This window comes from Coturnix japonica, chromosome 1 (genome assembly GCF_001577835.2).
Source record: "Coturnix japonica isolate 7356 chromosome 1, Coturnix japonica 2.1, whole genome shotgun sequence".
Taxonomy (NCBI): domain Eukaryota; kingdom Metazoa; phylum Chordata; class Aves; order Galliformes; family Phasianidae; genus Coturnix; species Coturnix japonica.
The window spans coordinates 53,801,242-53,828,013 of NC_029516.1; the positions used below are offsets into that span (position 1 = coordinate 53,801,242).

Consider the following 26,772-nt stretch of genomic DNA (forward strand, 5'->3'; position numbering starts at 1 on the left):
GTTCCTTTTAAGGAGGAAAAGGTGAGATTTAGGAATTTGGTTGCGATGCGGCACCCAGGGGTTCAAGTCCAGTATCTGTTAATCATCACTTAGTTTTCAATCTAACAATTTTAAGTTACTTAGAGTTTTCAAATGTCAAACATTAAGTAGATTGCTGTTCAAAACTGCAGACAACTCTTGAAAAGCACTGTTTACATTCTGATATGAAAGCATTTCATATTGGAGATTTAAAATTTCTGAACAGCAAGTCTTGGTTTACACTGTGGGACGTTTCTGTATCCCACCTATGTATGTACATATCCACTTTCCTACTACACGACACCTAATGTGGACTCCCTGTGCAGTATTCTCTACAAATCCACTCAACTGCCCCAATGGGTTGGCCCCAGAGCCCTGCAACCCTCACCAACTGCAAACACAAGCACAAAACCCTGGAAGGAACACACAGGTACTGGAGTTTGAAAGAAGAACCACTCCTCCCTAAGGAAGGCAGCAGCAACAGGTGTTTATTTATTTATTTATTTATTTATTTGGGGTGGGAAGGAATTTGCAGAAAAATCTGTGAGCACTGGAAGAAAAAACACAAAATATTATCAGCTGCTGTGGTAGCAACAGCATGGCTGGAGTACATGCTCAGTACCTGCTGCCTTTCACTTCTTGGTGTTCAATTTATTCAATTTCCACTGCACACTTGGTATTTGCTGGCCACAGTGCAAGCTGTCCTGCTCCATTTATGCACTGATGGAACAGATTACCGACCACTTTTGACAGAAATAAATAACTTGGTCTTATTTACAAGCCCTGACCGCAAAATAAACATGATGGTCAAGAAGGGCTGTGGAGCATACTGTGTGGAGAAAAGCAAAAGAGTGGAGCTGCTTCCAGAAGACCCAGACAGCCCCGAAATCAATGACCAAACAACGTTAGGAGTTCTGCCCGGTTTCAACCCCGACATTTTGTTTTGGCTTCGGAACATTTAAATTAGCCCGAACTCCCTCTTCTCTCCCCCTTGATTTCCCAGACGAGTTCTGAACCTCCGTCCTGCCCCGACCTTACAGCACCCTGCCGGCAGGCAGAGCTCTTCCTCAACCCTAAGCCCTTACCGGGTGGATACGGCCATCCCGCACCGCTCTCTCCAGACTCTCAGCGCACGGGGCGAAGTGCTCGGCGGCCACCCCACGCGTGCCACGTCCCACCCGTGACAGCAGCGGCGAACACAGTCCCTGCCCCACCGCCAGCCCCGCCGCAGGGAAAACCTGGATGTAACTGAGCCGCCAGGGGCAATGGGTGAGCGGTGGCGGCGTGGCTCCAGCTCACCGCGGGGCTCGCACGTCGGGGAGGATCTCACCCTCTTCGATTCCTCACTGTGCTCCCCACTCCCGCACCTGTCCCCGTCCCCGCCGCGGTGAGCCCACCCCAGGTGCGAGATGCCCGGCGGCGCTTTCCTCTCTGCGTTCCGGACGCGAAGCCTCCGGGTTGAGAGGATTTTAAAGCGGGTTGCGTGCCTGCCCTCCCCCACACTCCCCCAACCATCGCCGTCCGCCCCCTCGGCACGCAGGGAAGGCAAAAGAAAAAGTTGCGCTCTCCGGCCGCCCACGCGGATGCTGCAGGACGGGAGCGGCGGAGCCGGGGCCAGTAGCGGTACCTGTGCCGCCGATGCCCTGTCGGGCGGTCTCCAGTGGGAAGATGCCGGCGCACTTCTCTCGCTCCACCTGCCCGCCCAGGCACAGCTCGGAAATGATTTGAAGCGCTTTGTGGCAGAGGCTGCCCACGCCGTCCTCCGCGTGGAAACTCATTTTCCTGGCCAGCCGGTCGCTAAGCCATGGCTGGAGAAGGGCGGCTCCGCGTCGGACCCGCACAGTCTCCAGCGGGGAGCGGTGCGGAGCGGACGGGAGCGGAGCGGCGGGCGCGGCGCGAGTGAAACCGCGCTCACATCCGAAGAAGTAGTGAAGTGAGGGGGGAGGAGGGGGGGGAGAGGAGGGGGAAAAAAAGGGGGTGGGGGGGAATAACAAAGGGGGAAAAAAACACCAACATCCACTTAGCAACGCCTTTTGTGCCTAGCGGGCTTCGGTAGGCGGTTCGGCCAATGGCAGCGGGGCGAGGGGGGGAGCAGGTGGTGGGGGGTCTCTACGCTTCCCCCGGGGAAAGTTTTTCGTCCCCGCCGCTCGGTTCTGAGCGCAGCGGGACGCGGTGCGTTGCGGTGCGGGAGGCAGCGCTGTATGCGGTGGGTGAAGACCCCCAGCCCAGCCCCGCGGGACCCCTTAACCCTGATGGAGCTCTCCCGATCCCCCGCTGTTCCTCTCTGCTCCTCGCTCACTCATCGCGGCGGGAGGATGGAGAGATTGCCCTGCAACTGTCCGGTCGGTTATTCCGGGACATCCTTTCGTAGATGACCCGAGTTGTGCAACCTTCGGTGCAGTCTACAAAGCAACGTCAGATCGTTTCATTAGCAATAATAACAACAAAAGTCTGTATTATGCAGAGTTGGAAAGTAGTTTACTTCGGTTATTTCTCCAGTTTATAGAGTTAGAGCAACCTGGCAAATGTTGGGTCTATTTCCTCAAAAACGGTTTTTGTTTGTTTGTTTGTTTTATTTTTTTAATATATTTTTAATAATAAAAAAATTATTTACAGGTTAAAAGTTCCATTTACTGTGAGTTCTTGAACATGTAATGAGAACTGAGTGCAGGACAGAATGCAGGTGGTTATTCCTGTTACTGGCTGTGTAGCAGAACAGCATTTCATGCTATCAGTTTGTTGATATACTTCTTGACACTCTGATATGTTTTTGTGTTTGTGAAGAAAAATGCTTCTACTTCATTGGCGTGTGCATCTTTCAGTACTTAACAATTCTGTTTAGGCATAGAGGAAAGGAAGTCTGCCAGCAGCTTGCTTAACAGCACTGCCTGTAGCCACCTCTGTGTTGGTTTCATAAGCATGAGAAGTTCGTTTGTGTACGAGTGTTCTTTTTCCCCCTCATTTCAATGTTATGTGAATATCATAATAACTCTCTCTAAGCAAATGCAAAGTTTAATGTCTGAAAACTTTATAATCACCAATAGCTGTAAGTTATGAAAGATTAAAGAAATGTTTATTCTAGCATAAATCTGAAGTTATGCACTTCATATAGCATAGATGCTTGTAAAAATACAGAGTTTCTACAAATGAGCTGTTTGGCATTTTGAAATCTCATACATTTATGCATAATAATTCATTCCCAGGTATTTTTCAAGTCTGGAGAAGAGAAGGCTGCAGGGAGACATCATTACAGCCTTCCAATATTTAAAGGGAGATTGTAAACAGGAGAGAAATAAACTTTTAAACAGGTAGGTAATGATAGCACAAGGGGGAATGGATTTAGACTGAGGGAGGGAAGGTTTAGATTAGGTGTCGAGGAAGTTTTTCACTCAGAGGGTGGTGAGGCATTGCCCTGAGACGCTGTTTGTGCCCCATTCCTGCAGGTGCTCAAGGCCATGCTAGGTGAGGCCCTGGACAACTTGATGTAGTACTTGATCCAGCAGTTGGCAACCCTGGCTGAGGCAGGAGGGTTGGAACGTGATTATCCTCGAGCTCCCTTCCAATCCAAGGCATTCTGTGTCTCTATATAGTGAACAGACTGTGTAGAACACAAACCATAACGACTACAGATATTATGTTCCTCAAAGCTATTTTCATACATATAGCAGGTATTTCAGATACTTCAGGTGCTACTGAATATGTTTTTCACTGTTCAGTGCATTTCCTGAGACTGGCATTGTCAAAACTCGGTTACCACAAAATGTTCTGGCAATTCCTAGAATGTTTAGACTCTTGTTGCAACAGCTGAGGACACAGCACTGAGTTCTACTTGAACATTCATTTAGCTTTCATAGGAACCTAAATCAGTATGATTATCTCATGAATATACGCTTGCTGGCAAGATAAATAAATAAATACGTACATCTTTTAATTGTAATGAAGGCTGCTGGTACCTACTTCCAAACTTCACAATACAAGCATATTTACTGTTCTTATGACACTAACAACCCTGTTCCCAAAATTCTGTCATGCACTACCAACTAATAATTAAGCAGTCTGTTTATTTCGAGACATATTCATAATTCTGACAAAAGCTAACAGGAGATAAATATGCGGAGGAATGAAGGAAGTGTCTTGTCCAGAAATTGGCTTTGAATGAGGACTGTATTCAAAGCTCAAGACCTAAACTGTTCTATTTCTGAACTCTTCTACAGACTCTCTTTGAGCACATGGGTGTATATCACACAGTTAATGAGTGAAATCTTTCTAAGGTTACTGGCAGTGTTGCCACTGAATACAGTGTAGTCAGCATTTCACAAATTGATCAGCTTGCAACTCATTGACTTATGTAGTGCAAATTCTATACATTCTTAAATTATTTGCCTTTTGTAGTCAAGAACTTTGTTTCAGTGGAGAGCATACTGTCTTATTGCAGTTACCATTGTAGTACTGATAGGTAAAAATATAAGAGCTCAAACACATGCATTCTACAGTGAAAACCTTATATTCCACGTGAATAATTTGTGAGGACTGAGGTTTTCAGGTAGATGTCTGGAGACAAGTACCCAACTCATGTGGTGCCTCCCATAGATATGAATTATAAACAAAACATAAGATATCTGAATACATAACCGGACATGAAAGGCTACTGAGATGCTGGAGCATATGCACAGCAGTGAGAACTGAAGCTGATGAAGGGACTAGAAAAAGAGTTGTGAGGAGCAATTGTGGGAGCTGGAGTTTTTTAGATTGGAGAAAAGGCTGCTGTGAGGCTTTCCAGCTACCTGAAAGGAGGTTGCAGTATGGAGGGTATCAGTCTCTCAAGTGATAAAAGGAAGCAGAGGTTAACATTGTCTGAAGTTGTGTCAAGGGAAAGTATACTAGATACTGCGAGGAATTTCTTCGTGGGGCAAGTTGTCAAGGTCTTTTCCAACATAGACAATTCTATGATTCCATAACACCTATTCTAAATTCTTCTGAAATACTTTAATGTGCACGGAGAGTACTGGTCACAGACTGCAGTATCACTGCATATTCATCAAATACATCACCATTCTAGATCCTGTGGAATAAGAAGTGCTTGTCTCTGCTGCGTCTGAAGTTCAGCTGGAGAGGAGATGTACAATGCCAAAGATGTCTGAAACAGAAAGTAGACTCTACACTTGTAGCTGTGCTTGCAGAGATTGGCCCTGAGAGTGCTGCTGGGCATCTGAACTAGAGGCTCTGTAGATACATCCAGTGAGAGCTACGCTTTGTTCTTGTGCAGATTTCACCAGCTGTCTTCAGTGATTCTTGTACATCGTGTCTTTTAACATCTTTTCATGAGAACTATGTCACTTGACAAAATGGCACCCTGATCTTACCTCACACCTTTAAGTATTTCTGTCTTTTTACCTCATCTGAGAATTTGGCCTTCGTTCCTTGATTTTAGATTCAACAGAGTTGGGGGAAAATAAACATTTCAATTGTAGCCCTGAAGAAACTGCAAGTAGAAGAAGAAAGTGAAAACACTGTTTACAACTAGCATTTTTATTTGTAACCTAAATAGCAAAATAAACATTAAAGATTGCTTTACTTTACCTGAATATTTTTAACTCTCTAATTTTGAGTAACAAGTTCCTTTCACTGCTGATGTGAAAAAAAATAATAAAGAAAATAGCTGACAGGTATTATTACAGTTATACAGCAATCCAGGAGACAGTCAAAGAGGAATGTTCCTAACCTGCAAATTAGAGCATAAACTATATAGAGGTGCCTGTAATAATAGACTGAAACACTGTGTCAACTGGATGTGGGAATGCTGCTGTTCTTCATCCTTTGTTCTACTAATTGAATGAAGTTATGATCATTTTGATCACAACTGGGCCTTCACTCATAAGGTGAAAGGCTGGCACTTAAATCCAACCCATTAAGTGATTCCCTTCTCTGTAGTGCTACGAAAAGGTAGCTGCTTGGCGTTGTTTTGTCAGTAGAACAAATACTGAACAGGTTGAGTGAGAGCTTCTAGCTTTTTGAATATTCAGAACTGTCTGCTTGGAAGAGAACCAAGGCTTAATGGCTACTGCTTTGAAGGGCATTGGGTGTAAATTCCCATTTCCAGCAGTCTTCAGGCTGTCCTTGTAAATGCAAGAGTGCCTTACATTTCTGTTAGTTATGAACTAATACACGAGGACAGTGGCTCTATTATCCTTTATTTTTCTTGCCTACTTAATGTTTGGATATTTATAAACATACTCCCTATCATAGTTTCAGAAGTACTAAAAAATATGCTAAATTTCTGGTGTTCTATCATTCTTCTCAATTTACTGTTCTCAAGTATGTTTTCATAGTAACTTGTGCAGCAGGGCTCTAATATGTGGCACCTTTCAACTTCTAACTCCCTATGAATACAAAAACCAATGCATACACACTCTACTACCCCACACACCCCACCACTCCAGTTAACTCCAGAGAAGTGCTTCCTCAATTTTCAGAAATGCTGAACAGCCACTACTTTATTTTCTGTTTGTTTGTATTCCATTTAATTTGTTATAGTTGATATTTAAGACTACAAGGCTGAACTGAGTCCCACTGGATATATACAGGATGCATACAGAGCATTGCTGATGCAACTTCTGAGAGTAAACAGCAAATATTTGCAGTTCTGTGAAAATGTTTTTCTGCAAAGTCATGGGCATCTAGTGTGGTATTTTATGTTGCTGTTTGAATGGATGGAATAGGAACAGTTAGTCTGGAAACTAGCAGATCCCAAGAGGTCAGTCTGGCTATCTCAGAGTATGTCTGTGTGGCTTGCATGCCCTTTGCTGCATGCAAAGTTATTAAGACCTGTCTACCCAACAGTGTACAAAGGAGCTGTGAAAATTCAGTGCTTAATGATCACAAAATGAACAAACAAGTTGATATCAGGGCAGGACAGGCAGCTCAGAGAGTGTAGCATAGGGAGACACGGGGGCACCTTGCATGGAGACCATAAAGGGCAGGGTCAGACTGCCAGAAATTATTCCATTGCCTAAGGCTGAAACAGGGCAGCCCCTGCTCTGAGCTGGACCATGGGGCTGTGGAGACATGGGGAGTGGGAAGCCTGTTGACGCTGGAGACTGGGTTGCAGTGAGTCCCTGCAGTAGCCTCACTGGGCAGGGCCTGATGGTCATAGACTGACATAGGCGTCTAGGGCTCAGGATGTGTGAAGGAGCCCTGTGGCAGCTGGGCAGGGAATGTCTGAACTGACTGTGCCCTCATGGTCCTGTCTGTTAATAGATAAAAGGTTGTAATAATAAATGGAAGCATGAAGTGCTAAGAAAACCTCATCTGGCTAATCTTCAGTCATAAATCAGTTGAGACAGTGTTTGAAGATACGGTGCTCTGTGAACAGAAAGCTCCAGGCTGGTGACAGTTAACAGAGCAAGGCAGCAGTGACACCTGTTACATGATGGCTAATTATGTGTTGGAGGAGGTGAAAAGAGTGATCTTGAGACAGTGCTCTCCCTTGATAATCTGGTGGGGTTCTTTTACCACATGAAGTCATCTTGAGGCTAAGAAGTCTTTTATGACTGTTATTTCTTGGTTGAAAGGTTTCTGTATCTCTGATACGTGACAACCATCTGGGTCATCTGCATCATGCAACCGCTCTTTTTTAATTTTTCAGCTTTAAAAAACAGAAGAAAAGCAAGGTCATTTGAAAGCAACATTTTTGAGAATGTGTAAGATGTGGTGCCTTAAAAAGGACATATTCTTTCAACAGGTAGCATGTTAACAGAATTTGTTGCCTTTTTTCCTCCTGCCACCTTCCTTCCTTTCTCTTAGTTTCACTTATTGAATAATGAGGTTGTGACCGACATTAGAGACATCTCTTCAGCTGTGGATAAGAAGTCATGCTGAAATAATGGTGTTACTTGGGAAGTAGATTGGATAAAATAATTCTGAACGGGATAACAGATTTTTTCTTTCTTGCAGGATTTTCAAACATTTTCCTTAAAGCCAGCTTCCTCAAAATATACTGCTTCTGATAAAAGAAGGCAGTCATAAGCCTTGGTGAAATAAAGCATGGTTTGCTACTGGAGTGGTTCAAAGCAACCAGATTTTACTGATGAATTTGAGCCATTCATCTGCATCCAACGAATTTATGCCAGTATGTGGCTTCTAGTGAGATGGCTATGAGCATCTTATTGATTTCCAAAAGCTGGATCCAGCCAAAAGGTGTCTGTATAGTGATTATCATTTTTTATTCTGGTTTTATTCCTCTTTGCTTTGTTGTTTCATGGCAGAATACCTTCTATAATAGCTTCAAAGTTTGTTTCTAAAATATTTCATTAAAAAGCCTAATAAATTAAGGGTTTTGTGGCTCACTGCTTTGTATCTTTCTCTCACTGTAATACAATGCAGCCTTATTGGAACACAGTGTAAAACTCCCTGAAATAATTTGTAGTTGTACAATAACAGGAAAAAGGCATTTATTTTTTTTGAAGGACTATACTCTCTACCTACAATATATCAAGATATCTCCCATCTAAGCTAATTAGAATAAAATAGGTCAACTATTTATGAAATGAACACCTGTTCATCTACACTGTCAATAGCCACTGAACAAAATTATTACATCTATATCAATTAGCTCCACATAATAGAAACAAATAATTACTACTGAGCTTTGTCAGAACAGTAAAGACATCAACTCTGCCTTGACATTCATACATGATAAATGAGCCTCATTTTAGCATTTGTTGAGCAGCAGAAGACCTTTATCCTGTGACACTGTTCTATGCTACTGTCATTATTTCTTAATTATCATCACTGGTTTGGAGCTTGGTATATGTTACTGGCCAATTTTAGCTTTGACTTAAGTGGATATAATGACATTTATTCACAACAGAAATGATGTCCATTTGTGTAAGGACTGAGCTTATTTCTCAGTTCTTAACCAGTGGATCATGATTCATTTCCTTTGTTCACAACAGATTCTGGAAAATGAAATCCAAAATTTTTTACAATGAGAAGATGCCATTCAATAGGCATAGATCTGTGAATTAGTCTCACACTGCTGTCTTCATCACCTTCTTCCTCTCCTGACCATCTGCCCTTGTTCTGTGTGGGGAAAAAAGAGAGCTGCCCTCAAAGGGTGTTTGATGTCCTACCAAGCAGGTTTACATAGTGAGATATGCTCTTTGAAGTAGTGATGAAGGCAGCTGGATTTCAATACTCCTTGGCCATCCTCAACTAAACCTGTCCCTTTAGGTATTTGAAAATTAATCAGCTTTCAGATTCTCCCTGCTGTGCTCAAGTCTTTTGTACTTCAGCAACTGCTGCGTAATACTTTGGCTGGACCAAGCAACTCTAATAATGTGTCCAGTTGTAAAGTGATATATCATGTGCTGGTTCTCAGAGAGCTTCAGTTTCCCGGAAAAATTATGATAAGTAAATTTGGTTAGGCTGGATGTTTTCAATTCTCTAATATTTTGTACTTTTTTCTTTTCTTTTCTTTTCTTTTCTTTTCTTTTCTTTTCTTTTCTTTTCTTTTCTTTTCTTTTCTTTTCTTTTCTTTTCTTTTTTTTCTTTCTCTTTTTTTTGTTTTGTTTTGTTTTTGTTTTTGTTTGTTTGTTTGTTTTCCAGTGAGAGAAAGGAACTAATCTCTGGTAATTTTAATTGACACAACTTCAGTTTTGTGTAATCACTCGTTCCTGAGATTTCTTCCTAGCTCTTAATCAGTGCTCTCCCTTATTTTTTACAGAAAGAGGAATAAGCTGGAAACAGTGCTCAAATGGAAGCATGTCAGCACCATGCAAAGATCTACCTTCAGCGTCTTTCATATATTTTTCCATTAACAATCAGAGCACAGTTGCTAATTGCTGAAGGATTCTGTGGGAACAGAAGCAGGAAAGTTGTCATGGCTTCATAGAAGGGATGGAAGGGAGCATATAGAGCAATGGCATCCATTTATCTTCTCCAGCACTAGATTACAAAATGGGCAGGCTTCTTGTACTGGGAGAAGTGTGCTATACGTCTCTTATTTTTACCTTTCACATATGACTTGAAGACATCAGATTTCATTTTTGGCTCCTCCTCATACAATACTAGTGGTTTTGAAAATGGCTTAAATAAATGCCTGGAAAACTAACTGTTTCTGCCTCACCTCAAATTCTAGTTATCCATCATGGATTACCATATTATAATGTACAGTATTTTCATATATCTTGATTGAGTCCATGAGTATTGAGGAAACTTGAAGCAGCAGAATTTGCTTCAAGATCACAGCTATTAATGATTGTGAAAGTTATATCAGGGTTATTTTATCTCAAGTGCACTATATTTTTTTCATGTTTAAAACCAGTTTTTTTGGCTTGTTTGAACATGCTGTCATGTTGGCCCACTGCACTGATGGGAGTCCTGTGATGTATAAACAGATGTATGAATGGATTGGGTTATATGCAAGTGTATGAATATTAACAAGCCAAGTATATAAACTAACATATTCCAAATGTGGATGAATCTTGAATATTCTTATCAGCATTCTTCATCAAAATTTCTAACTTTCCATTCAATCATTTAATATATATGAGCAGTGTATGCAGGAGTAAAATCTAGTGAGGCACAAATAAAGTTTAAGGGGTGGGAACAGTGCCTAATGTTCTTGCTAGAGACATCAGAGTCTCTAAAATGTACGGTTCACTAACTTTAAGAGATAGTTTCTTTTAATATCTAGTCTCTATCCTTACATGTTGGCATCATAATATTTCATTCACAAAATACTTTTCTGAAAATGTGACAGAGCTGTAGAGAATATTTTACTAATTCATAGTCCCCTAAGAAAATCCATACCTGCAAAATAGCATTCCTACTATTTTTTTAAAATTAATTTTTCTCTTAAAGATGTGAATTTTTCCAAAAAATTTACAGCATGCATATTCAAAGGAAAAAAGTAGCCAGGAAATATGGCAAAATAATATATTGGTTATTTGAATTAGTGTTGTATTAGCTGACTGAAAACAATCCTCTGGAGTGCTCTTATTAATGTATCCTCCTATTATCTGTGTAAGTCAGGAATTTAGCTGAAGGTCATTTTTATTTTTATTTTTATTTTATTTTTATTTTTATTTTTATTTTTATTTTTATTTTTATTTTTATTTTTATTTTTATTTTTATTTTTATTTTTATTTTTATTTTTATTTATTTTTATTTATTTTCATAGAATCACTGCTAAATAATTGTGAAGATTGTGAGTTTAGCATTCCTTTCTTAAACAGTGAATGTCATACTTAAGGAGAATATACTGAGATGATGAATTTTAAAGATGTATGTTTTAAAGGAAAAAGAGAAGAGGGAGCAAAAGTTAAAAGTAAGCTTTTTGGTAAGCTTAAAGGCTTTTAAACTAATTCTGAGTATTGCCTTGTAGACATCAATTTGTACTCCTCGTAAAGGTAAAAGTGTGGCCAGACTCTTCACTGCAGATAAACATCCTTCAGTGTAACAGAAAGAAACCTGCAGAGAATCAATCTGTAAATCTGGTTATGAGATGGGTCCTGTACTCAGCTTTTGATTGGGTTTGAGGGTATTGCTCTGTTTTAGGACAGGCAAAAAGCCTTTTTAAAATACAAATAAACATACAAACAACAACAACAACAAAATGCACAACACCCCAAAGCATAAATAGATGATACCCATCTGTTAGCTAGAGATCAGCTAGGAATCTTAGTTCATGCATGCTTAAGACATAAGTGTATAAAATAAGGTTTTAGAAGAATTTATAGCTAGGATTCATCTCACCTACATTTAGATATCCACATGGTAGATCCACAGGTAGACCTGATCAGTCTTTTATAGCTCATCAACAGAAATGGGTTGTGAACTGTGCTTTATCTGAGCTCTCTTACTTTTTTACCTTATTATGAAATTTATTTCACACTTAGAATACCTATTTGTCTCTATGGAAAGGGTGATCAGCTCAGGTGAACATATGAATCCCACTGCTGGATGCCAAGTCCAATGCTGTTATTCAGAATTTCATCCTTTAAGATAATGATACATATAGAAAGTATTAAGATATTGCAGTGTACCTTGAAACCACAGAACCAAGGATTTCTGTGGAAAGGCAATTCACTTTTCACTAACCTTCCGCTTCCTCACCGAATATGATCTCATGGGGATGCTTAGATTTGTACCCTAATGAACATCATCCATGATGAAAACCATGTGTCAAGATAGTTCTGAATTCCCCTTGCACAATCTTCTTCCTTTCTGGGAAGCCAGTCCTACTACTGATGTTCTGCACACAATGTCTGTTTGGGCACGCTGTTATGAAAAGGCAAGAGAATAGCTACTAGGGCTGAAAATAGGATGGACTTGTGAGAAAAGACTAAATCCATTTGTGTTTTCCCTTCCTGGCTTCCATTCATCTGCAGTGGACATTTCTCCATAACAGAAGGCATGACTGGAACTGGTAAGAATTGAGGCTCCACTGTGGGTCACAAGTTAGTTCTGGAACTACATTATTAAGTACAGTTGAGGTATTTGCATACTGCTCATCCGCAACAGGAAGCAGACACTCTGCTTTTTAAGTCACGTCAGTGATCTAATGTATAAATAAACATTCTCTGATGGATCTGTCACACAGGAGCAGTATTTGGTCTCTTATAAAACAATACTGAGATCAAATGCTTTCTAAAACTCCCTCGCAATGACCAGTTGTCCATGCAATGAGGACTTGATTCATGAAGTCTCATGAGCCTAATAACCAAAAAGCAATAGATTTTCTGAACATTAAAATTTGCACCCTTGGGGTGTGCAGAGAATCCACTTCATGTGATGGCTTGTCAATTACTGCACATTAGTGATCTGTTCTTTTCCCTGAACGTGTTCTTGGTTCTGTATGACTGTGTCAGAGCAATAGGGAAGATACAGTCATTCCTTTGTCTCATAAACTACCTGACTGGAAGAAGAGTTTGGACTGAAGATGAGAATCTGATTGACAAAACACATCCAGGGATGCAACACAAGTAGGTTAGTGAAGAGTATATAAAGCAGAGAGAGTTGAATTTTGGCTGATAAAGCTGATTTGAGCTGGTGACACTGAATTAATTCCAGAATAATGGTGAGAGCTTGGTGTTGCATTCTTCTGGCAAGGAATCTCTAGCTCATTTCTTACTTGGTAATTAATACTAGGTAGATTTCACTATTATTCACGCAGCAGTATGCCGAGGAAACATTATGATTTGCTGTTTCTATCAATCTCAGCAAAATAATCTGCATCTCCTTTGGCTGGGAGCAATGTCAGGCCACATCAGAGATGAGTTGGGTACTTTGAAGCGCAGGAAGGGGATGCATGCATAGACTATCTCAAAAACAAAAACAAACAAAAAAAGTGTATGCCTAATTTTATTGAGCAAAATTTTATACTAAGTAAAATGCTACACATAATGATACATTCAACAGTAAATATATATATAATTATATGACAGCTAAATTAATAGTTTTGTTTAATCTTAATTTAGTAGAACCATGACGTTCAGAGTTACCTGGAAGCTTGTTGAACAGTAAGAACTCAATTCACATTCAAGATGATAATTTTTAACTGTTGTAAATAAATATACATGCATTTATATATATATTTATATGTATGATGATACACCTAAATGCATCAGTAATTTCAACCACTTTCTGCTCTTGCTTTCTCTCACTGTTGTCTTTTAGCAGCACAACAGTTCTGAAGTTGCATGTGTTACTAATTAATATTATAAAATACCTGCTTAGGACCAATCCAAAGCCATTTGATCTAATAAAAATATTCTTATTGATTTCCAGGGGTTTTAGTACAAACTTTGCAGAAGTGACTCTTCCTGAACAAGTGGACGAATAATTTCTGCTGTTATATAATCCTAGATCAACAGGTTCCCCTTCCCCCCCGTAAATTTGAATATGAAAGAATGAAGGCAACATTTCAAAATAAATATATATGTAAAAATATGCATAACATTGTTGAAATATTAGAATTGTTTTAAGGCTTTTCATATGTCAATTCATATATTTTGTAATAATATTCAACTATTTTAAAGTGTTTTGCTGGTAATGTATCTTTGGATACTAAATAATTAATCACTTCATCTTACTTTTCAGTAGAGGGCACTCAGAACAAATCATAGATCAGAGTAAAGTCTAAAAGACACTAAACATCATGCAAGATATATATTAGAAACACCACTATGTCTCAAGCAAGGATAGTATATATTTACATATGTTTTAAATGTAAAGCAGCACCAATAAAAGATAAAACTTAGCAAAACTTGAGCTGTATCTTGTGAACATTATTACGTATTTCACAGCATGATGTAAGTAAGCTATTAAATTTTGAGAAAAAGTGGTTTGTTCATCTTTATGGATTAACTACCAGAGTCTAATAAAATATTTAACAACTTTTTAATGAACTAAGCCTGTCCTCTCTTTCCAGACATAATGAATAGAGTGTATAGGTCTTGGCAGTAGAAATTATTGTCTGTTTTGGTACAAATAATTTAAAATATGCAAAGTAGAAAACACTTGGGCTTTGTTTCCAGCTAAAACTGAAGTGCTAATAAAGAGAGAGGCCCCAATTTCTCTCTACTTTCATTTATCTTTTATATCAGTATAGCTCTAATGAATGCAGCTATTACATCATAATAAGAAAAGCAATGCAGCGGGGATGAGCAATTTGATTATATTACATTTCACAAGGAAATACAGCAGATTCAAATTAGCTTTTATAAAATTGACAATAATTTAAATAAAATTCAAGAAAAGAATAAACTTTTGCCACTTAGAAGACATTTCCAAATGAAAGTGAATTGTAACAAATTTAAGGCACAAAAGTTTTTAATGTCTTTCATGCACTTGTTATGTAAGAGTTCTATTTTGTTCCAATGTTTTTGTTTATTTTGTTTATTTTATCTATCTATCTATCTATCATCTATCTATCTATCTATCTATCTATCTATCTATCTATCTATCTATCTATCTATCTATTTATTTTGGATAGTATAACATTCATTTTTCCTTACAAATATTTGAACTTACAGTAGGCATTGCTATTTGATAAAATGAATGCTTTGTGAATTAATCTTTATTAGTTTGAGCCCACAACCCCCGTACACACACAAGAATTCAAACATGAACACATGGTTCAGGCAGTTTTTTGTGCAGGAAAGTCTTCTTTCTTACTTGGAGACTAACTTCTGTTATCTGATATGACTGGGTTAAGTTTAGACAATGATACACAGGGAGTACCTGTTTGTATCTACACAGTAGTAAACATCATTTTATATCTTTTTATATGTTTTCCATCTTTATTGAAAGACAAAACTGCTGCAGTTTACCTACAGAAGTACATCAAGAAAGTAAACTTTCTGATATGCTTCCAAATACGAGATTCGAGACTGACCTGTTGGTGGAGCAGAAAATTCTATCTGCATGTTCATTCTTTACCAGGAAGGACTTCTCCAAATATATACAAGCTAAGGCAAATCTTCTTTCAGAATTTCCAAAACCCAGTGATCAAAAGTAATGACATAAGCTTTAGAAGGTTTGAATTTATTTTGGCTTGTAAGGTACCTCACTAATACTGCACTGCCCCTGCTATTCCAGTGATAAGTTTCTATTAAACCACTGCTGTTAATCATCTGGAACCAGGCACCAGTTCTTTGGGACTAACCACTGGGTATTAGCACGAAAACTGCAAACTCATTTTATTTCTGTGCTAAACTGCCACAAGAATATGAAGCTACTCATAGAGAGGTGAAAGCTAGAAAGCTAATCTACCTTACTGCTAACTCGAAAGGTTTAGCCAGTGCTGTATCAATGTGTGACATAAATCAAGGTTTTATTTTTTGAAATGTGCAACCCTGGTGGTTTATAGACTTTAAAGATCTTCCTAGAAGAAAGTTTGTTTTATTATCTCTCCTCCCCGTCAGAAAAGTACAGACTGTGAAATTAAAGTAACACACCATTTCTCAAAAAAGGGAAGCTAGTCTGAGCTTTAGTTGTATTGGGGTAAAATTCATCATCAGATATCTGTTTTATAAATGCATATGTTATGTTTGAGGGAGACTGTGAGCCAAAATGAAATATGTTCCACTTGTATGTGTATATAAATATCATACAGTATATTTCACGAACTGCAATACTGCTATCGTTTCAGACTCCCACAATGATACTTAAAAGTGATTCAGAAATTCATAGATTTAATTTTTTTCTAGGAACATTAAATATTAGCAGTTCTATTTTGCTTGAAAGTACCTTGCACTGTAAAGGTGAGCAAGCAATGCCCACATAGGGTAGACTGCCAGCCATGTTCTGTTCATATCAGGAGTGCATTTGCAGTTTTCTCCTTTTTCTGTGCTTCAGTTCACATCTTGGGATGGTTTCATATCTATGAGTAGGATTCCTTTCCAATGAAACAAACCTGGAAGAAAAGATCCAGGAGTGTGCACAGCATGCTCCAACTACTAATAAGTACTCATTAGTCATTCACTCATCAAGGGGCCAGATTAAACCTCCTGAAAAATTTGATGTGAATATTGCATTCTCAGCATCATTGTCTTCTCCCCATGGGTTGATCCTGTTGTGCTGCTCTTTTTACTAATATAGGCAGTGTCAAAACAACCACAAATCTACATACCTTGGCCATCCTAAAAATTCTGTCTTTTATTTCTTGATCCATAAATTATGCAGAGGCAGTTTATCACAGGCATTTGAAAGCTAAAATGCGGGCTGTGTTGGTTGATATAAATGTGTACTCACATAAGATGGTAAGCTTCATATCCTGATTAGCTGAGGATGGAACTGGAATATTTATGTTTACAATTCAGTTTGTTTTCTGCTGATATTCTCCAGTGGTCACTTAAAATTCAGTGTTTTATATATTTCTGCCAAAAAGCAAGTTTGCTCTAATAGTCAAGCAAACAAATTCTCATGATTATAAGAACTGTGATAGCAAATTAATCTTCCTAGAAATGATTTTATACTCTTTGCCCAGGACTAATTTGGTCTGCTTGCCTTTTCAGCAACAGGGAATATAGGTTTTGATTGTTTTAATAAACATTTATAATAGTAAGGTACTTATAACCATAGGAAAAGTATTTTTACTTGCAAAATAAAAAGTTAATGATGGCTAGAGGAATTACTGCCCTTTTGCGTAATAACATGCACTGTAGCCACACAATAAAATACCAAGTGAGATATCTTTTATCCTTTTATCCTTTTTTTTTTTTTTTCATAACACCATTATACATTTTTAAATCATCTGTACTTTTGTGTGTCACTGTTCTTATCCAGTTCCAGATGCTAACCTCCTTATGTATACTTTTCTAAGAAGCCACACTTGCTTAGGTAAATGAATAAAAGCAGGAATGCAGAAGAAATGACAACTGTCTATTTGTGTATTTCCACATGTGCAAAGCCCTGTTGGATGCTCCAAAACCCTGGGTTACTCATACCTCACAATGAGCTATAAAAGTTGCACATCATCTTCACTATGTTTTCTTTTAAAATTAAAATCGAATTAAATTTAAATGTACCAAAAGCAAACACGGTCCTGCAGACATACCTATCTGATGCTCTGTGGCTGGGTTTCTGAGCAGGTACACCTGCTTGCCAACATAATGTCTTTCCACTTTAAAAGAACAGTGGTACTAGATGATCATATAATGCTTCCAAGCTCAGGTGAATAGAGAATGGACTTCAGCTCATCTTTGCACTCTACAGAGCTATCTACAGAGCAGATATTAGGCTTCTGTAGTCTTTCCTATATTTAAATCATATCCGACTTCACTGTAACATTGTACATACCATTATTGCCTTAAATCACTGCAAACATCCTAACAAGGAAAAAAAGAAAAAAAGATGTGCATTATTTTTGCATATTCTTATCAGTCTAATGATGCCAGTGCTGGCATGATGGGAATATCAAATGAATACAGCCACAAAGCTGACATATTGCTTAATACCAGTGCCCATATGATTCCATATTTACTTTCAGACAGTAGGCAATATTTGATTCTTTAGGATGTATGGGAAACATAGTGAGAGTGAAATTCCCTAGGTGCAAGCTTCTTATCACCACTCTGTTTTAATGTTTGCACCCACTTCATTTTGCTATAGCCACTAAATGACCCCCCTGATTTTTTCTAATCCATCCTTAGTGTCAGAACTCTTCAAATCGTTAAATCTACTCTTGAAATTTGCAATCCTTTTTTCCTTTAGAAGATCATATTTTAGGTATCTTATCAGAATTTTTAGTATGTTCATGTTTTCTTATATAATCTGGATAAACCTTTAGACCCAAGTACTCAATCAATCTGATCCATATTGGTATGGCAGTAGAGGTTGAGCTTTCCATCAGTATTCAGGTACATTCTGTTGTCGTGTGACAGATGGCAGCAGAGGGATAGACTGACAGAATTGTGTCTGACATGGAAATGTGTAAATGTGTACAAAGCAAAGTTCTATCATTGAATTCCTCCATGCTGAAAAAATGGCACACACTGACATTCCTCGATGATTAGAGAATGTTTATAGAGACCATACAGTGGATTTGAGCACAGTGGGGTGGTGGGTGGTGCGTTTCAGCAGTGGTGACAGAAAGTGTGGGTCACCTCTGGTGGTACAGATATTTACAAATGCAGCAGCATACAGGCTTTTATTCATCACTGGTGCAAATGAGTACATAGTGGCAGTGACTGTGTTGAAAAACATTGCTTTGTGGCTGAGCATTTGCTGTGTCAAATATTGCTATTGTCTTTGTATCTGTTGTAGCTTCCATGAAAATAAATAGGAGGCATTACTTTTGAAGCGACTTGTAAGTGAAGTCCAAGTTGTCAGCATTTTTCTTTCCATTCCTGAGTTTTCCTTGTCAAACAGCAACATCATGTTGAATTGCTTCTGAGAAGCTTGGCTAGGACCAGTGGAGGTAAATTTTAAATCAAATCAGTGGTAGAGTCTAAATTAAGATTGGATTTTGACTAGATTCTTTTACACATTCTCTATTACAAAGCATGTCTTTCAAACATATAGTGAACAATTGGGTATTCAAGCTAGATGAATGACAAGGGGAGGCAAATAGTGTACAGTTTGAGCAATAAGAGGCTTACAAAAAGACAGGAAAACATGACTCCTCCAATATTCTCCCCTTTTACCCACAAAATACCATTTTCTAGGAATGTTTTTTGGAATTTCAATAGACTGAAGTTTAAATAAGGTCAATTTGTTCAGCTTTCTCCCTTAAATTCCTGGCAATGCTTTGTTCTGCTGGAGGCACAATTAAGGCCCTTATTATTCCCCTGACAGACAATTTTCATGCAGAGGAACGGAAATTATGAGTTTGAACTAATGTTATTTTCTCTCATTTCTCCATTGGAGAATATTCCATAAAACAGGCAAAGAACTCAGTGCCATAGACGCAAATTGTCAAGATCCAGAGAGGTCAAGCACAGAACAAGGTCCCTTATGCTACAATGGCTGTCCACCTCTGCTGCTCCAGTAACTTGATAGCTTTTGTAGTAACTGCCCTAATGCTTGTCCTAAAAGCTGCTTAAACACAGAGAAGGAAAATAGCAGTCATTCTCCTATTCTACCACAGAGAAGAGGTGAGGGAACCTCTGGAGCACTTAGCTCTCTAAAATGCTTTGAAAACACTTTCCATTAACTGAAGCAAGTCCCTTTCATGCTGCAGCTCCTTCCTGTGGATGTGGGTGACTCAAGGGTTTACAACACACTAAGGTGACTATTCTCTCCTTAGATTCATCAGTGGTTTGTGACACGCAGCAACTTACATACTATCACAGTAACCCTCTACGTTTTCTTGCTTTCTCTTAGATAAAATGAAATATTCAGTTACCACTTATTTTATTGTTGACAGGGAGAGAGATAAAATGAGAACAGATGATCAGAATGTGGGTTGCCGATACATCTTCGTTATCATTTTTGTTTTCATATTTACAGTCACTTTTCAAGAGCTTGGACTTCAAATGGAAACATGTCAAACTGTCATTTATAAGTGATATTACAGAAATATATTTTAGGATTTTACCAAATATAGAGATCAAATGTATTCTGTGATACGGATTTTTAGACTATGATTTCTGAACTCATTGCTTTTGTAGTAGAAACAACGTGTTAATTTCAGGTCCAATATAAAATTATGACTATTTCAATGACTTCCAACATGCACTTTTGTAGAGATATTTGGAGTGAATAATTAATTTCGTAATACTCATGTTAAATTAAATGATCACTCATGGAATATTATGAAATTCTTCAGAACTTTCCTACAAATACTGTCAGGGAGAATGTTTTGCAAAATGTGTGAATGATCTCATTGTATAGTTATACTTTAAAAATCTTTGGAAAGGAAAAATCCAGCTACACAGTCGTGGGAAGCCAAGGTTCAAGAAGATTTTAGAGAGAGTTATATCTGAAGTACAGCCAAAGAAAAACATTGCTTTGCAACTGTGGAAGAACTGGCCTTGGGCACTGATTACTTTCAGTGGAAATGTTGACTTAGCCTCTCTAGATAACTGAATCGGAGAGAGAACAGAATATAAATTGCTACTTCTAATCTAATACGTTATCTAAATACATGTGCTTTCTTACTTAACATCTATACGGAACTAGAATATTCTCTTTTTAAGTGTACACTTTGTATGACTAAGGTAAGTAGCACTTCTTAATCTCTAAACTAGCTTAAATACCACTGTCCTTTTCCAGAAGGTAAAAAAATATATATACTTAATTGAAAAAACTTCCTACAAAAGACATTATTTTATGCTCAGATTGTGCTTATACGCAACTTCCAGAGCATTACAAGCACCTGGGCAGAATCAGCCCTCAAAGTGGACATTTTTCCTGCTGTTCTGCCATAAGTTTGTGTTGTGATACAGACTCATTAAACAAGAAAGACTGGAAGAAGTTTTAAAAAGAACAAAAGTAGAAGTGAGCAGCACCTCTTTGACAGTAACTGTTGATATGGCACCTAAAAGCAAATTTCAAGTTTTGTTGGATTTAATGGAATCCCAGAAACTATGCTACCATGGATAGGGCAATGTAAGTGCTGATGAATGTCAGGACAATGGGACAAATTTATCTACTGCACATTAACTCTGAAACCTCTTTAGATCATATAAAGAAGACAATTCCTGGGACTGCAGGATGTGCTCAAATCTCTTAAATCAATATACTGCCTATTGAGCTATTGGAGCTTTGTTGATTTAGATGAAGGGCAAGTGTACTTCTATATTAGCAGTGCGTTCTAAAGAGCAAAGTTTTGCCAAGAAAGAGTTGAAGGTGGAACTTTCTAAAAATCCACAAAGTGCAGATTATTGAGAAGGATGCGAGGTGAGAATCATTCAAAGCATTCACAAACCAGGAAGTTGTACTGAAGAAAAGCCTTAGTCTTTTTTCATGCACATTTCATTTCTGAGTGGAGATTAATATCAACGTGTTTATCTCATAAAGCCATAAATGATTTTGAGCCCCGGCTGCATGAAAAAGAAAGAAGAGAAAAAAGGAACACCCCCCCCCCCCCCAAAAAAAAAACAACAAAAAACCCAAAAAAACAGCAAGAGGAAACAACTGTCCTTTTTCTTGAGCAAAACTGTTTGAAGTGATCATAAAAAGAACTGCTGTAATTAATGGTCTCTTAGATTGAAAGGTTAGAGGAGTTAAAGATATATAAATTACTTTCTGCTGGTATGTTGAACAGTGTTGTAAACGGCACTTTAGAAGATAAACTAGGAGCGTCACATAGCTGACAGATGTTCATCATGATTTCTAACAACTTCAAATACACTTTGTTGTAACCTGTAATTGAAATGTGTGTTTTTCTTAAGTAATCACTGTGACAGCCCTACCTAAATTAATCAGAGGACTGAATTAAGAACTCATTTATTCAGATACTCAACCTCTTACATGTGTTAGTGGAAGTAATGTCCACCCATTTATGTATCGCATATTTCTGGGAGGAATAGTGCTGTGTCATCATATTTCATGTGTTCTGAAAAAGAAAATTGAATGGTAAAGAAAAAAGAGGTAGTTTATTCCTTTCCAGCATAGCCCTTGGTACAAGCACTAGGCTATTAGGGAAAATCCTACGTTAACACAGATGCGTTGGGGTGTGTGTTATATGAGAGTCCTTGTGTTATTTTCCCATTACTTTTCTTTGTTAACTCACCCCTCCTAAGTGCCAGCAGGTGTATTTCATCTAGGATTAGGGATAATCCCTGATTTGATTTGCATTAACTCATTCAGGATTTGGAAATGAGGTTAAACTCCTTGGAATTCCTTCTGTGCTCTGTAGGGACCAGCAAGGAATGCTTTGTGATGACCTGGAAAATGATAAACTTAAATGTTTGGAGCGCATGTGCTAGTAGAAAGGAAGCTGAATATTGGAGCTGTTATACTTAGTTATGCTTATTGAACAATTTGCATTCTAATTAATTCCTATACATAGAAGTAATAAAAATAAATAAATAAATAGGTTTTAAAGAAAATATAATTCATTCACCAATGGCAAGTACTGTGTACTGATTTCTGTTTATACCACCTTACCAGCTCCACGATTTTATTTAAAAACCACTTTACTGAATGAATAAAAAACTTTTGATATTAGCTGAGATCCATGTCACCAGGGCATTTATATCTATCAGTTTTGATTATGCTTATGAATAGGCAGCTTTGTCTTAGAAAAGAATCTTTAAAAGTCACTTTAAATTAATGTTGTTGCCTAAAAAGAAAGTGCATCTTAATGAATGACAGCTGCAATCCCTAATTACTGAATTTTTTGCTAAAATGTTGGGAATCTGGGTGATTAGCTTTTAGAGTGGTGATAGAGCTCTTATGATTCTGATTGCCTCTGGACAAAGGATGCAATCTTCAGGTTCTGTTAAGTGGATGCAAAAAAGTACATTGCTTAAAGCCTCCATAACTACATAAAGGGTTCATTGCATGTGCTATTTGTTTAAAAAGAGTAATTTTGCTGATTTCTTCCCATAGAGGTTTTAAAAAAATTGCTCTTTGGCAATTTATTGTTCAGAAAGCTAAAGAGCAATTTTTTGAATTTAGAATATTTATTTGGAGAACTGCTGCTCCTAATGTACTGTTTTTCTCCAGGTAAAAATTTTTGTATTATCATTAATTTTATCCTCCCCATTTCTTTGTTAGAGAAAGAAAATACATTTTCTTACTTTACAGCTGTTAACTATTTCAATCTTTGTGTTTTTTGTGTTTTTTTTTGTTTTTTGTTTTTTGTTTTTTGTTTTTTTTTTAGCTTGAACAACAGTGAGATGCTGTTTTTGGTGTCTGGGAAGAGAAAATTGTAAATAATTTGGTGTTATTCTTTTTCTCATACCTGTGTTAGTTTAAAAACTGTTAGAAGCGGATTCCAGGTAAAGACAGTTAATGTGGTCCTTGCTGATTCAAGACTGCCAATCAACTTCCTTCTGACTCTGGGCAAGTGATCTGGTACAATAGAGCATGTTTGTTGCATGATTGTCATAGTAGATCTTCCTTTTGGGAGATTTAAAACAATGCTGAAGTCTCATAAGATCATATTCCTCTAAACTTAAAAGCTTTCTTCAGTTTCACTGATTGGAATCTCAATGGTGGTTAATACTGTCATGGTAAATGTCACAGAGGAGTAATTTTTTACTTTCTATCCTTCTGGTCTTCTGGGGTTGAGAAGAGGGTTACTGAATGCTCTGGGCTCTGATTTTAAGAAAATAGAAATTCTCCCAGTGTCAAAAGAAAATTTGAATTCCTACTATAAAAAGCTTGTTTGAATAACCAGTACTCAAGAGGAACGCACGTTCCTGTCCAGGATAAATAGGTCTATAATGGCTTATATATAAACAAAAAGCTGAGTATGAGAAATACAGAATCACAGAATGACCCAGGTTGGAAGGGACCTCAAGGATCATGTAGTTCCAACCCCCCTGCCTGGCAGGGCCACCAAACACACATTTACTAGATCAGGTTGCCCAGGGCCCCGTTCAACCTGGTCTTGAACACCTCCAAGGACGGGGCATCCACAACCTGCCTGGGCAGCCTGTTCCAGGGCATAACCACTCTCCTAGTGAAGAACTTCCCCCTAACATCCAACCTAAACACAAACTGATGAAAAGAATGAAAACTGATGGGAATTTCTGACTTGTAGTATTGATTTTCGTACTTAGGAATCACAAGAAAAGAAGGGATTCTAAACATATTTGAATGCTACTGAGGGGAAGAAAGTTTTAGGGAGGACAAAATCTTTTATGGTACCAGATTTAACAGAATTCTACTTTAAATTAGGAAGAACAGATTAGTGGATTTCTTGTCCCTTCTGCTAAGACATGTGCTGTTAGACAGATGTCAAAACTACCCTGAGGACAAAGCTTACATCCTTCAAAATGTTCTTGAAATAAACAGATTAGGATGGGGGATAGAAAATAAAGAGTAGAGAAATCAGATGGAAAAGTTATCTCGCTTTGTACCAAAGTCTTATTATGTAGATATAGGAAAGTGGTAATTTTATGTACATTTTGCACAACCCTGAAGGAAACTGAACTTGGTAGAAAAACAGATACCTGAAGTTCATCTCTAACAAAACTCTTTAATAAGTGTAGGTAATGACCAACAGGAAAACAGAACAAAGTTTGGCTTTAATAGCTTGCTTTGCAGATTTTTTCTTCTTTCTTTCTGTCTCACAGATCTGTGGGGTGTCTCAGTCCCAGGATTTAGCCTGAGGCTTTTTTGAAGGAAAGAATTTTAACCCTATCTCTTATCAATGAAAACATTTTTCATCTTTGAGTGAAAGCAAACTTAAATTCCATATGTATCTGTTTTAAACCACTCTTATCTATTCTGAGGAGGGAAATGTGACTGGGTGACCCTCTGTGTTTTTATTGCTGAAGGTCTTCTTCAAATGAAAGATACTAAGAAGGGAAGCGTTAGTTTGTGATTAAATTGAAAGAGTGGGGCAGTGGGTCTTGCTTCAGTTCGTGCTTCTGTTGTGTGACTCCTGCATGGATGTGGGAAAACCATTACACTGTTTCTAAGCTGTCTACACCTCAATGCACACAGGCTTGGGGAAGTACACTTTTCCTTTTCTATCTACTCTTTTTTTTTAATCTTTCATAGATATTCTGAGTTAGTGTTTGTCTCTTTCAAGTGGCTGCACTATGCCTAGAGAAACATTTGCTCTGATTGCTCAGTGCTCCTGTTCTGTATCTATAGAGTTCAAAAATCAAAGATTAAAAAATAAAATAAAATAAATAAAACAACAAAAAACAGGAGAGAGAGAGAGTAAGGGTAAGAATTTGTTTGTCTGTCAGCCTGACCTTTAAAAGGAGTAACAAGAAGGGATGAATGAAAGGAAAAAAAGAGAATCTTTATTATCCTGTAAGCAAACTATGAAAGCACCAACTAGTTTCATAGCATTTCATCTAGCTCTCAGCTGTCTTGGGCAAGGTTTCTCTTGTGAGAACTTTGCTGGATTGTGCTGTACTGGTTTGCTGGATAAAAAATTCTGCAATTGATAATTGAGTGTATTATCTTTTCTTGTTTATCCAACTAAAACTGAAATGAGGAAAAAATAAAATCTTAGTTACTAAAAATATTAGTTACTAAATATTTTTCTACTCTTTCTGATAGAAAGCGAATGTAATTATTTGAGCAAAATGTGGGTTTATGGGCATCTTTTCTTTTTCATATAGGTCATTAGATATAAGCCCAGAAACTCCTCCCTGTCAACCCGAGTTGATGTGCCAGTAGTGTTATATATTGCTGTTAGAGCATCACTGAAGACGTAAACTTATGTTGCTGAAGATTGACAACAAGTAATGTGAAGTTTCTGACGTACTTCTGACAAAGCTTGGAAACAGATAATATGTTATCATATTACAAACATTACCACATTACATTACAAACATATTACCACAAACAAGGGCAATGTTATAGAAAGGGAGCTGTCTTTTGATCTTATGCACTGAAATTTTCTGAAACCGACCCAGTAGAACACATTTTAATACAACATACAGTACTGCTCTCTACACAGTTTATTTTGAGGATAATGCCAAAAGAACCTTGAGATGGTTTTGATTTCTTACCTTCTGCAAAAATAAAGCCAGGATTTTGATGTTTGTATAAAGCAAACAAATAATGAACAGATTAGATTTAAGTTGATTCTTTTTTTTTCAGTTGAATTTGTCATGAAAGTTTGGAAGTAGGAGCATTTTCATCATCTTATTTTTCTTATGCATGTGTGGAGAATGAACACATCTAGATCTTTCTCCTTATTACTGATCAGTTATTTCTCCCATAATTTTGCTCCTTCTTAACCACTTCAAGGAATACTTCTGCTGTCCTTGCTGAAGAAGATCTGAGCAGGAACAGCTCTGCCTATTTCTGAGCATTTCTACTACTGGTCAGCACTATGAGTCATATTTTTGTGCTTCTAGGGTTATTAAAGCAGAGACACATCTTATGAGTGACTGTTCCCTGGTGTCAGGGAAGGATGTGCCTTGGAAGCTACCTATGGATCATCAGGAAGATTAGAGGCAAAGCAGAGAGCCTGCTGTGGAAACAGTCACCACCATCCTTCTCTCTTCAGTATAGCCAGTTCTGCCTTTCCTACTGTGGAATGGCCAAGCTGTGGATGAGCCAAGCCTCCCTTCTTCTTTCAGATATCATTCCATCAGGCTAGCAAGAATCACAGTCAATCAAAAAGGGAATAAACTTAATTAGTGATGACCACAAATAGTGTTA

The 26,772-nt window shown here is 38.0% G+C and overlaps 1 protein-coding gene and 1 long non-coding RNA gene across 4 annotated transcripts in view; one reads left to right on the forward strand and one right to left on the reverse strand.

Annotated features, from left to right (window-relative positions):
- Positions 1-1,938, reverse strand: part of SYT10 (synaptotagmin 10) — a 32,556-nt gene extending 30,618 nt beyond the window's left edge. Inside the window, exon 1 of one of the 3 annotated variants that reach the window (XM_015866419.2) lies at positions 1,646-1,933. In XM_015866419.2, coding sequence (XP_015721905.1) covers positions 1,646-1,796 — 151 coding nt within the window. In that variant the 5' untranslated portion in view covers positions 1,797-1,933. Of the gene's footprint in view, positions 1-1,645 lie in introns of all 3 variants that reach the window. The other 2 variants (XM_015866409.2, XM_032445560.1) reach the window with 2 other exon arrangements.
- A 9,186-nt stretch (positions 1,939-11,124) lies between these two features.
- LOC116653622 lies at positions 11,125-14,429 on the forward strand. The gene is made up of 2 exons (XR_004307812.1): positions 11,125-12,448; positions 13,810-14,429. It is a non-coding gene; the product is annotated as an uncharacterized LOC116653622 (long non-coding RNA).
- Positions 14,430-26,772: the final 12,343 nt, after the last annotated feature.